Source organism: Sciurus carolinensis, chromosome 14 (genome assembly GCF_902686445.1).
Source record: "Sciurus carolinensis chromosome 14, mSciCar1.2, whole genome shotgun sequence".
Lineage (NCBI taxonomy): Eukaryota > Metazoa > Chordata > Mammalia > Rodentia > Sciuridae > Sciurus > Sciurus carolinensis.
The window spans coordinates 71,252,308-71,264,399 of NC_062226.1; the positions used below are offsets into that span (position 1 = coordinate 71,252,308).

General features: G+C 36.8%; 1 protein-coding gene across 1 annotated transcript in view; it reads left to right on the plus strand.

Annotated features, from left to right (window-relative positions):
• Window positions 1-327: 327 nt before the first annotated feature.
• The window catches only part of Smc5 (structural maintenance of chromosomes 5), an 85,164-nt gene continuing 73,399 nt past the window's right edge, over window positions 328-12,092 (plus strand). The window contains 3 exon segments of the mRNA XM_047524230.1: window positions 328-592; window positions 5,883-6,024; window positions 11,861-11,913. Of these exon segments, the coding sequence (XP_047380186.1) occupies window positions 408-592; window positions 5,883-6,024; window positions 11,861-11,913 (380 nt within the window). The 5' untranslated portion in view covers window positions 328-407.

Below are 12,092 nucleotides of genomic sequence, written 5' to 3' on the forward strand. Positions count from 1 at the left end.
ACCCAAGGCGCCTCAGGTGCCACCCGCCGCAGACGACCACGGCTCGGGAAGCGCTCAAGTGGATTTCAAAGTACTAAATGCACTTGACATCTCTCCCCGAGGTTTAATTTAAAAACAACAAACCAACAACTGTGAAAAAAAGCCGACACAAACGGAGAAGACGATCGGTCTCGAGTGCTGATATCCCCGCCCCTCCACCATTCCCGCTCCCCAGGTCTCTCAAGCCCAGCCTCAGGCGGGGCGGGGCGTGCCCGCTGACGCCGCCGGGCCGGAACTGCGCAGGCGTCGCGCGGGCTCGAGCGCGGCGTCGCGCGGCGGCCAGTTCGCGCGGGAGCAGGGCGCCGAGGCCCCCCTGAGCTGCAGGTCGCTGGGAACGGAAGCCGCCGCGGGCCGCAGAGGAAGCCAGGATGGCGACTCCAAGCAGGAAAACATCGACTCCAAGCCCCCTGGCTTCCAAGAGGGCTCTCCCGAGAGATCCGTCCTCGGAGGTCCCAAACAAGAGAAAGAATCTGTCCTCGGCACCGTCGCTGCTGCAGTCGTCCGGGCCTTTTGTGGAGGGCTCTATAGTCCGCATCGCGATGGAGAACTTCCTGTGAGTGGCCCTGAGGCCGCGCCGCGGCAGGGCGGGCGTGCGGGCCCGCAGGCCGGGGGCGCCCGGCGGGCCGGGGGCGGGCGTGCGTACCTGGCTCCAGGGCCCGGGAATTCGTGCCAGGCTCCCCGGGAACGTTACTCTACCTAGGCCGTGGAAACTGACGTGTGTTGCTGTCGTGGAGGTGAATTGTGTGGTGTTTGTTTTATTCATTCCGCCAACGTTTTTTCGAAGGCGCCGTGTGGCAGTCAGTAGAGATCCTCGGGCTTTCTGTCCGCTGGGAGTCTCGATCTAAGGAGGACTTGGTCTGCACTTCTCAAAAGTAATGCCCTGGGGATTCAGAGACAGCAGTTATGTCGGAGTGACAGTGATGCTGTGGCAGATTTTTTAAAGCATAGGCATTAGCCCAGTGGACAGAGTAGATAAGATGGTAATGGTTGTGCTGCGTGGGGGTTAGAATGTACCAAAAAAATAAAACCTTACCCAGTTGCCGGACCTCCCTATAGACCTTTGACTCCTCCAAATCCTGCTCTCTTCCTTGGATTCTCATCTCTCCTTTTAGACAACTAGTTATCGTTTTAGAATTTAAATATCATTAACCTAGCGCCTTACAGTTCATTTTTTAAGGCCTTTTTTGTTTTGTTTTGTTTTGTTTTAAACAAGCTTACCCATAATGGCATAAGGGTCCCAGAATTGTAACAATACCACCATTTCCCCCCAAGCACTTATCATTTGCTAGGTACAAAAAAACTAGGTGTTCTATTTATTTATTGCTGTTTCTTTCTTCTTTATCATCTTATCTGAGATAAGCTCGGAGAGGTTAATTTTGCCCAGGTTTACATACCTAATAAGTAGCTGAATTGCTGTTTGAATCTAGATCAGGAAACATAAATGTAGTCAAGTGAGGTAGATACCATAATAACAAGTATCAGGATGCTATGGGGGCATATAGGATGAAGTGATTAATTTCATCCGCAACTGTGAAAAAGAGCTTTGTAAAGAATATGAAAATCTTTAAAGAAGGGGAGAACTTTGCAGAGAGAACAAACTGCCTGAAAGAAAGTTTGGAATATTTAGGAAGTGTCAAGTATGACTAGGATGTGAGTGAATATTTAGACAAAGATAAGTAACCAATGAGTGTCTGTATGTTTATCAGTCTAAGAAATTCCTCTTGTAGGTGGTCAAGATGTGTTTTAAGCAGGGTATGACTTGTAATTTCTGTTAACCTGGCAGCAATGTGAAGCATGATTTATTTAGAAAGAATACAAGATTGGAGGCAACAAGACTTTTTCAGTCTAAAGGCAAGAGATAGAGTTGGCATATAGTGGGAGCCAAAAGAAAGAGATTGGTAGTGTCTTGCTTGTGAAGCATGAGGAGAGGGAGTGAGGAGTGCAGTCTTTCCCCAAGTTCCTACCTTGACTTACTAGTGGGGTGCAATTCAGAAGAGGGAGCAGCATTAGAACAAATAATGAATACCTTTTAGGTCCTGTGACTTGAAGTTTCCAGTAGGATGTCTAAGAGAAATGTTCTGTAGGCAGAATTCAAGGGTCTGGAACTCACAAAATTATGAACAGGTCAAAGTTTTGGAAATCTTGCTTATAGATAATTGACTTAAGTTACAGAGGTGGTTGAGATTGACCAAAACAAAATATAAATTAGAGGAATAGAAGACCTTACGTGGAAGGGTAAGTGAAGAGCTCAAACTGAAAGAAACTATTCAGGGAGGTAAAATCAGAACTATGTGACTATTATTCAGAGGAACTAAGGAAAAAGAATGTTTTGAAATATCATTTGCCACATTGAAGTCAGATAACAGCATTGAAAAAAGCCCATTGGACTTAGCAATTAGGAAGTCCTTGACCACTTGATGAAGCAGTGGGGAAAAAAGCAGAATGAATGAATGAGGAAGTAAAGCTTGGCTCTAAAGAGAAAGAAAACTTGGCTGCAAAGTGCAGAGCTAGGTGAGATTTTGTTCGTTTAATGATGAGAGGACTTTGAGTTTTAGGACTGAAGTAGGGAGGGATAGGCTGAGGCAAGGGATTAGAAGAGATAAGCTTGGAGAACTTGAGTGGCCTGGAAAGAGTAGAGAGGGGTTTCTATGAGTGAACCAAGACAGTGGAAGTGGGAATAGAGCGAGAGATATCTAGGCTGAAGGAATAGTGTGCAAAGTCTTAAAGAAGGAAGCATAAACTGGTCAAGCAACTGAAAGAAATTCATTATAGGTAGAATTTAGAAGTCTGAGTAGAGAATAGGAAAAAGTGGAAAGATGACACAAGGACTAAATTATTGAAGGGTCCTTTGTTTTTTTTTCTGTTTTTTTTTAAACAAGTGATATCATATTTGCATGTCTTCCAACAAGACCTAGTGATTGAATGAATGGGGTTGGGGACAGGTGTGGGTGAAGCAAGAGATGAAAAAATGAAAGATGATGCAAAACAAATGCTTAAATTTCTGATTTGAGAAATGGGATAAATGATGATGCTATTTACTAAGTATCACAAGAGTGGTTTGGGATGGGAAAGAATGTGTTAGGTTTAGGTGATTTTTGTGGGACATCCAAATTGAGTTACTGAAGAGGCAATTGCATATTTAAGTCATCTGACCTGACATTCCAAAAGTATATACTACCTGAGGCCATGGAGAATATGTATATAAAGTCACTTACAATATGTGCTATATGCTTTATAAAGTCTATAGAATGAGTAGAGAGTGAGCCTTTAACAATCCCCTGCAGAAAAGGGGATTCCCAATAAGAATAGAGTCAAGAATTTTTTTTTTTTTTTTTTCCTTACAGTACTAGGGATTGAACCCTGGGACTCTCACATGCTAGGCAAGTGCTCCACCACTGAGCTACATCCCTAACCCTTTTTTAAAGTTTTTGTTTTGAGACAGGGTCTCACTGTGTTGCCATAGTTGTCTGATCATCCTACATCAGCCTCCCCAGTATCTGAGGAGCTGAGATTACAAGGAAGCCTCAAGCACCTGGCTCAGAAGAATGAATTTTAAAAATGTAGAAACTTTGTTTTTTTGTTTTTTTTTTTTTAATTTTTTTTTTTTTTGTCAAGTTACCTGCTTGTAATATCTTTCTGTTGTAGACTAGAATTTCTCATGCTTTTCCCTGTTGTTTTTATTGTTAAATATCAGTTATATCACTATTTTAGTATGACATTTGCACAGAGATTTCACAGCAGGGAATTCAGTTCTTAAAAGAATGGAGCTTTTGTGTGTTAAGATGAAGAAGTTCTGTGTCAGGTAATTTCCTAGATGTCTGAAGTTGCCAAACTCTATTATTTTAACCATTATAAGGTTTCATCTAAGACCCAACTTCTAACAAAACAAAGCATCTGAAAAGACAAAGTAGATAGATGCTATACAGAGGTATGGGGTTAGAAAACCTGCCAGAAAATACTTCTTTGCCACCGGAATTTATTTTTATTACCTTATGGCTTTTCAAAATGATTAGGTTTTTTAAAAAGTATTAACATGGAAATGTGCTCAATTACCTTGTTTATATACATGAGAGTTCCTAGTGGGCTAAGCATTTTTTCTTGGGGAATTTGTTGTTAGCTGTATCCGAGAGCAAAAGAATTTTATGGGTTTCAGGCAAAAGAATTTTATGGGTTCCAATTCAGGTCATTCACTGACAAATTAGAAAATGTTGAAGTCATAGTTTACTTCACATTTTGCCAAAGCTGTCTCTGGCAACTCATAAGGATTAGATGCTAACTGTACAGGTAGCGATAGCATGCAACTTTATGGTATGAGGGAATATTACAAACATACTTGGTGGCAAAGCATTCTCACTTTCTCCCATAGGAATAAAATTGTTCAAATATAGAACAACAGATTCTTTGGTAAATCTTATGGCAACGTATTTAAAAATAAATGTTATTCTTAAAAAATTTAACAAGTGATTGGATTGATGTATCTTTACCTTTTTAATTCAGTAAAATTAGCAACAGTTTGGTTGGGTTTTTTCAAAATTAAAATATAAGAAATAGCCATTAAGCATTTTAATTCAAGAGAAATATAAAGGTAAAATCACAGCAAAGCCATATCCTCTCATAAAATTTGTTTTAAAGTTATTTGTAGCCAGGCACAGTGGTGGAACTTAGCAAGGCCCTGAGCAACTTAGCAAGGCCCTGTCTCAAAAGTTTAAAAAGCTGGTGGGTGGTGGTTGAGGATGTGGCTCAGTAAATAAAAGCCTCTGGTCCCCCGCCCCCAAATTATTTGTCCAGTAGCTTTGATATAGTCTACCATGAATTGTAATTATTTTGAAAAGGATAAATTATTGTATACTTTAACTATTTTGACATATTTTAGGAGGTGAATACCAGGAATTGAACCTAGGGGTGCTCTATCACTGGACTACATCCACAGCCCTTTCTGTTTTTTATTTTGAAATAGGATCTTACTAAGTTTTGGAGACTGGCTTTGAACTTGGCAATTCTCCCTCCTCATCCTCCCAAGTCACTGGGATCAATAGGCATATGCTATCATACCCAGTGACAACAGACTTATTTTTGAAAAGATATGAGATCTTATGTTTGCAGGAAAGTTCTAGATATGCATTATCACTTTTTCATTTTTTTCTATGATAGATTTTTTTTTCCCTCTAATGAAAAAAACCTATAGGACTGGGGATGTTGCCTAGTGGTAGGGTACTTAGCTAGCATATGGGAGACCTTAGTTTGATCCTCAACATTCCCCTTAAACAAACAAACAAACAAAAACCCTATAAATGACATCAAATTTGTAAGATTAGCTGGTTTAAGTGAATTTGAGGAGGGTATTAGATAATGGTAATGTAAAGGAAGAAAAAGAGTTTTTGAGCCAGACATGGTGGTATAATGTATGTACCCTTGTAATCTCCAGCTTCTTGGGAGGCTGAGACAGGAGGATTACAAGTTCAAGACCAGCCTGGACAACTTACTGAGCCCTTGTCTCAAAATATAATGTGAAGTTCTGGGTTCCATCCTCAGTCATGCCCTGCTCCATCCCTCAAAGTGCTTTTTTTTTTTCTTTTGGTACTGGGGATTGAACCCAGCAACACTACCACTGACCTACATCCCTAGCCCTTTTTTCTTTTGAGACAGAGTCACACTAAGTTACTGAGAGCCTCACTAAATTGCTGAGGCTGGCCTGGAATTTGTGATCTTCCTACCCTCAGTTTCCCAAGTCTCTGGGATTGCAGGCATGTTCCATCAGGCCTGCTGCCGAAGTGCTTTTTTAAAGAAAATATTTTTTTTTCTCCTCTTACCCTGCTTAAAATTTTTATCCCTTTATAATGTAGAACATATGATATCTGTGAAGTATCTCCTGGACCTCACTTGAATATGATTATTGGAGCCAATGGAACAGGGAAGTCAAGCATCGTTTGTGCCATTTGCCTTGGATTAGCAGGCAAACCTGCTTTCATGGGACGGGCAGATAAGGTAAGTAAACCTAATTACATTTTAGGAAAATTCAAAGCCATAAGTTATTTTTAGAAACAAATAAATTTCTCCTCAGTTCCTTGGATATAGCAAATTTGTAATGTTTGAATATAATGCATGAATTTGGCAGGTAGAGAAGGTAGGAGATTTTCATTTCTAGAAGTATTTTAGATCATATATTTAGAGAATTCTGTAGTACCTAATACCTGTGCTAGAAGTGGTAGATATATGTAATATGTTATTTTTTTAAATGCTTCATTGGACCAACAGCAGGAATAAAATAGTGTGAATCTGAAGACATAAGCAAGTTCTGGAATAGTTTCTCCAAGGGGCATTTGCTGATACTTTGTACTTTAAAGACTGGCTTTGAATTGTTTTATAGGTTTAGGGGATCTTAAAAGTAGAGAAGGACTAGAAGATAAAACCTAGTAGTCAAGCACTATGTGTTAAAGAACAGCAGTACCATAGAATTGGACAGGGAGTTTACTTACTCCTCTCATTGTTAGGTGTAGAGTTGGGGAGAAAAAGGAAATCTTCCAAAGAACTCATAACCACATGTTTGGGGCCAGAATTCATATTACTTATATGACCTAAAGATCATAAATTTTAATTTTAGTTTAAGGTGGTCTGATTAAGTAATATCTACAGGCACCTGGGAGGAACAAATGTAAATCTTTTAAATGAAAATACATTTAATCCAGTTCTCAAAGAATTTTAATAAAGTTTCAAGAAATCCAAGAATTGGTGCCTAAAAATCACAAGAATATGAATCACTTAAAATAAAAATTTTTTTAAAAGGCAACAGACTGCATAGACTTCCAAAGTTTGTAGATATAGAAGATAAACTAAATGTAATTTAGTAATAAAAGAAGTTTACAAATATAACATAAATAAGTGACAAAAAGAAAAGGTCAATTTGAAAAAGAATCAAATAGAGCTTAAGAAAGTGAAAAGTTTATTATTAGAGGAGGGGAGCTTGGTAAAAAGGTAGACACATTTGAGCAGCAAAGAAGTCACATTTGAGAAGAGACTATGTGTACTCAGATGTTTGAAAAAGTTTCTTAAAATGCAATGTCGAGATAAAAAGAGAATATACAAAACTAAGGTTATGTGGGTTAAGGAAGATAGTCAGGTATATATCTAATTACAGTCCCAAGCGGAGTTAGTAAACTAAGAGGCAGTATTCAAAGAATGACTAGGGAATTTCCAAAATTTTGAAAAACTTGTGTACTCAGATTCAAGAAGCCTAATATCCCACATAGGATAAATGAAAGAAATCCATAAATGCACATATAATAATGAATTTCAGAACATGAAATATAATAGTACTTTCCCTAGAACTGGAGCAGGGAAAAAAAAAAAAAAAAGAAAAAATCTGAGATCCTCACTAAAGAAACTTTGAAAGTAAAAATTGAGCTTCCCTAATTCAGAAATCCAAAATCCAAAACATGTGATGCCAAAATGAAAAATTATACACTGTTAACTTTGCTGAATGTACAAAATTATTGAAGATATTGTCTAAACCACATATGGTAATTGCATGCCTGTAATCCCAGGTACTTGGGGTAGAGGAGGATGTTGCAAAAGGATCTCAGGTTCAAGGCCTGCCAGTACAACTTAGTGAGACCCCGTCTCAAAATAAAAGATAAAAAGTGCTTAGTAGTAGAGTGCCCCTGGGCTGAATCCCCAGTACTTTTAAAAATACCTACACACACACACACACACACACACACACACACACCAGTCTAAAATTATTATTTTAATTATGTACATGTATTAAGAGTACATAAAACAATTAATTTTGTATTTAGACTTGGATCCCATCCCCAAGATACCTTCATTATTTGTATGCAGATACTCCAAAATCTTAAAAAAAATTAAAAATTTGATCCCAAATATTTTGGGCAAGGAATACTGAACCTGCAGATAAGATGCATAATATATTTTGGCCAAATTCAATTTGTTCACGAGAAAGAGAAGTTGATTAAACTTCAGGGAAACAAATAAATATACGTTTTAAAAGAAAACTGCATGATTGTCTCACTATCGATAGATGGAGAAAAGTATTCAGTTAAATTCCACAGTAACTTGTGATTAAAACTAATAAGGAATATAAGGGAACTTGTTTAATTTCATAAAAGATTATGAAAATATGCAGCAAACAACAAGTTGAGGTTATCTGCTTTCACTACTATTAACCTTGTACTGGAAGTTATTGGCAGAATAATAACAAGATACAAGCATTGGAAAAAAAAAAACTGTCATTCAAAAATTATATGTATGAATGGTTGCCTAAAAACCAAAAAGATCTCTAGGCAAGACTGCTGAATTAATGTGGAAATTTATCAGGATTGCTAAATATAAGATTAAACAAAAATCAGTTTTGTTTCTGTACACTAACAATGAACAGAAAAACAATTAAGATACATATCATTTATTAAATACTAGCAATAGAAGTGCAGGTTGCACTGGAATTAATTAATTGAAGTCATGTAAAACCTATGTTGGGGCCTGGGGTATAGCTCAGCAGTAGAATTATTGACTAGCATGCCCTAGACCCTGGTTTGTTCCAAGTACTACCCAAAAAAAATTAATGTGCAGAAATTATAAAATTTTATTTAAAATCATTGAAATTTCCAGTAAAGGAGAGCTAGTCTACATTTATGTCATTCTTATAAAAATATTATTCTTGGGCTGGGTTTGTGGCTCAGTGGTACAGCCCTCACCTAGCATGTGTGAGGACCTGGGTTTGATCCTCGGCATCACATGAAAATAAAATAAAGGTATTACCTACAACTAAAAAATATACTTTAAAAAATATATCATTCTTTACATTGATCTATGTTTAATATTATTCCAGTAAAAATCTCAGGATTTTCTATAGTAAATTAAAGGCAGACTTAAATTCGCTATAGAGTGAAGACAGATCACTAAGATACTCTTAAAGAAATAGTATGAAGTAGGAAGACTTGTCCTACCAGATAGCAAGATTTAATATGAAGTTAGGAAAATTAAGATGTGGTATTGGTGTAGAAATTGTCTCCCACTGTGATGAGACAGAATAAAGAATCCAGATACAAAACTGTGATTAATACAAACTTGATTTATGACAGAACTGGCATTTTAGATCAATGGAGAAAAGACAAAATAGTAATGAAACAATTGGTTTCCCAGGTAGGAAATAATGAATTTAAGTCCCATCCTCACAATTAAATAAAAATTAACTCCAGGTTAATTGAAGATCTAAATGTAATTGAGCAGAAAATTTCTAGAAGATACTAATATAGAAGAATGTATTTGTGACTTGGGGCTAAAGAAACGTTTTTGTTTGCGTTGCTTGGAATTGAACCCAGGACTTGTGCGTGTAATTTGCAACCGACCTCCTCTTCAAGCTTCTAAAAAAACATTTAACATTGTACACAAGCCAGGTGTGGTGGTACATTCCTATAATCCCAGTGACTTGAGTCTGAGGCAGGAGGATCCCAAGTTCAAAGCCATCCTCAGCAACTTAGCAAAACACTGTCTCAAAATAAAATGGGATGGGGATATGGCTCAGTATTTAAGTACCTCTGGGTTCTGTCCCTAGTACCAAGAAGAAGAAGAAAAAAAAAAAGTAGACAAAAGGAAAATACTCAACTATAACAAAATTAAGAAACTTGCTTATTAAAAGATACCCTAAGAAAAAATGAGCTGCAAATTGGGACCTAGTGTCTTATAATGTATAATAAAAGATTGATATCCAGACTGCATAATAAGTAGAATAACCATTCAGAAGATAAATTAGGCAGAAAAAAACTGGGCATAGTGGTGCATACATGTAATTCCATCTGCTCAGCAGGAGGACTGTAAGTTCAGGGTCTGTCTATGCAACAAAACAAGACCCTCAGCAATTTAACAAGACCCCATCTCAAAATAAAGAAAGCACCCTTGGGTTTAATCCCTAGTACAAAAAAAATTTTTTTTTTGAGAGTTTAGTTGTAAAAAATATTTTTAAAGCTTGAAATGCACTACTGACATTGCGTATGATATTAAAAGTTTTAATATAGGGTTGCAAGGTTGAAGCAAATACCCCTTAAGATTATAAATAAGCTCATTCAAAATGTTTTTAATGTTATGTTGTAGTCATTTATGAGATAGAAAAGATATTTTTCTTTATTAATAATTAGCTTTGGGGTTAGGAGATAACTCAGTTGGTAAAGTGCTTGCCTTACAAGTACAGGGCCCTGGGTTTGATCCCCAGCACCGGAAAAAAAAAAAAAAAATTAGCTTTGTAATCTTAAGCAATAGTCTGGACAGTTTTTCTTTATTTCAGAGATAAGGAGTTGAAGTAGTTAATGTCCAGTGACAAGTAGTTAATTGTCCCAGGACCAATTTTTATGAATACTGATGCTTAGTTTTTTAGTTGTCAGATCATGAGTTAGATCTTTGTCTATGTCTAATGGTTGTATTCCAAGCAGTATGCATTTGGAATGAATTTGTCTATGATAATTTTTATAAACATTCCATGTTTATTTTTGTCATAAAAAAACCACATCTCATCTAATCCTTGAGTTGGTGGAATTTTTAGTGGAGATGGTGGCTACGCTATTTCCTAGACACACATTGCAACCCTTGGGGTATTCGTAGATTTAATAATTAGGAGATGCTTACATTCTTAGCACGAATGTTTTGATACCATTTCGATACTATATTTTTATTTAAATGCTAATAAAAAATTTTAACACAAGCATATTCTGTGACATCTCTGAATACTTTATAATAAAAACCACTTTCTAATTTTTCCTTCTCACTTGTACTAAGTATTTGTTGCAAACTAATATAACAATTAACTCTACAAAGATGCCATCATTTTCCTTGTCTATAAGGAAACAAAGTTAAGTCACCTGGTCAAGATCATAAAACTTGTATGTAGCAGAGTCGAGATTTGAATCTAGACAGTAGACATTAAAGTCAGTACTCTTAATACAAAAACCAGGCTGTAATTAAGTAATTACTAAGTGATAGAAAATGTACCTTGAAAATAATAATCTTTTTAATGGTGGTAATGACAGTGATGAGGTTTATAACCACAACATTTACTAAGCCCTTACCATATTCTGCTGTGCTAATAATAAGCACTTTACACTTAATTCTCATGATCACCTTTTACAGATGATGAAATCAAGGCCCAGAAAGATGAAAAAGTCCAGAAAATACAGCTTAATAATTAAGATCCAATCTGAGGTTTTTAGGCCCAGGGTCTGTTTTCATGCTTATGCTCATAGTCATATAGAAACTAGCTACCATGTCTCTTTTACTATGTAAATTGTAATTATATTGCTCTTTTTTTTTAAAAGATGGCTTGGTGACAGTTACCCCTAATAAATTACAGCTAATAGTAAGAGTGACTTAACATTTAATCTGTGCAACTCTGCAGAAGTCTTCAGTAGCAGGAGGTTTAGTATAGGGATTTTGGTTGTATTATAGGACCTGTTTTATCACCAGCCTTTTAAACTCTTCTGAGAGTGTTTACTACAGTGGCTAAGAACACAGGTCCTAGAGCTAGGTTACCCAGATTTGGAACCATTTTCTGACACTTATTGGCTTTGTCACAAGCTATATAAGAATCCAACTACCTGTCACATAGGCATTCCATTAAATGTTAGCTGCTATCGTTTATGGGAGGGAATAGTGGAGGAACCTAGATCTGGGAAGAATGCCTTTAGAAAGTGATAGGAATTGACATTCAAATAATTACTGAAATAAATCTTGATTTGTCAAATAATGACTTTGCCAAGTTTCTGTCAACATGGGACTGTCATCACAAGACTAATTTTTTTTCTTTTTTACACATTAGGTTGGGTTTTTTGTGAAGAGAGGATGTTCGAAAGGCATGGTTGAAATTGAATTGTAAGTGTTAAACGTGCTAAAGCCACTTTTTTTGTGTAATTTCTTAGTTTCTATTTGTGCTTTCCTGATGACTTTGGAAAAGAGAACTGATAGAGCATTATGGCATAAATACTGGAAGGTATATTTAAAGGATACTTGATATAAACTAAATTTTTTTAATGCAGCTTTTAAAAACTTAA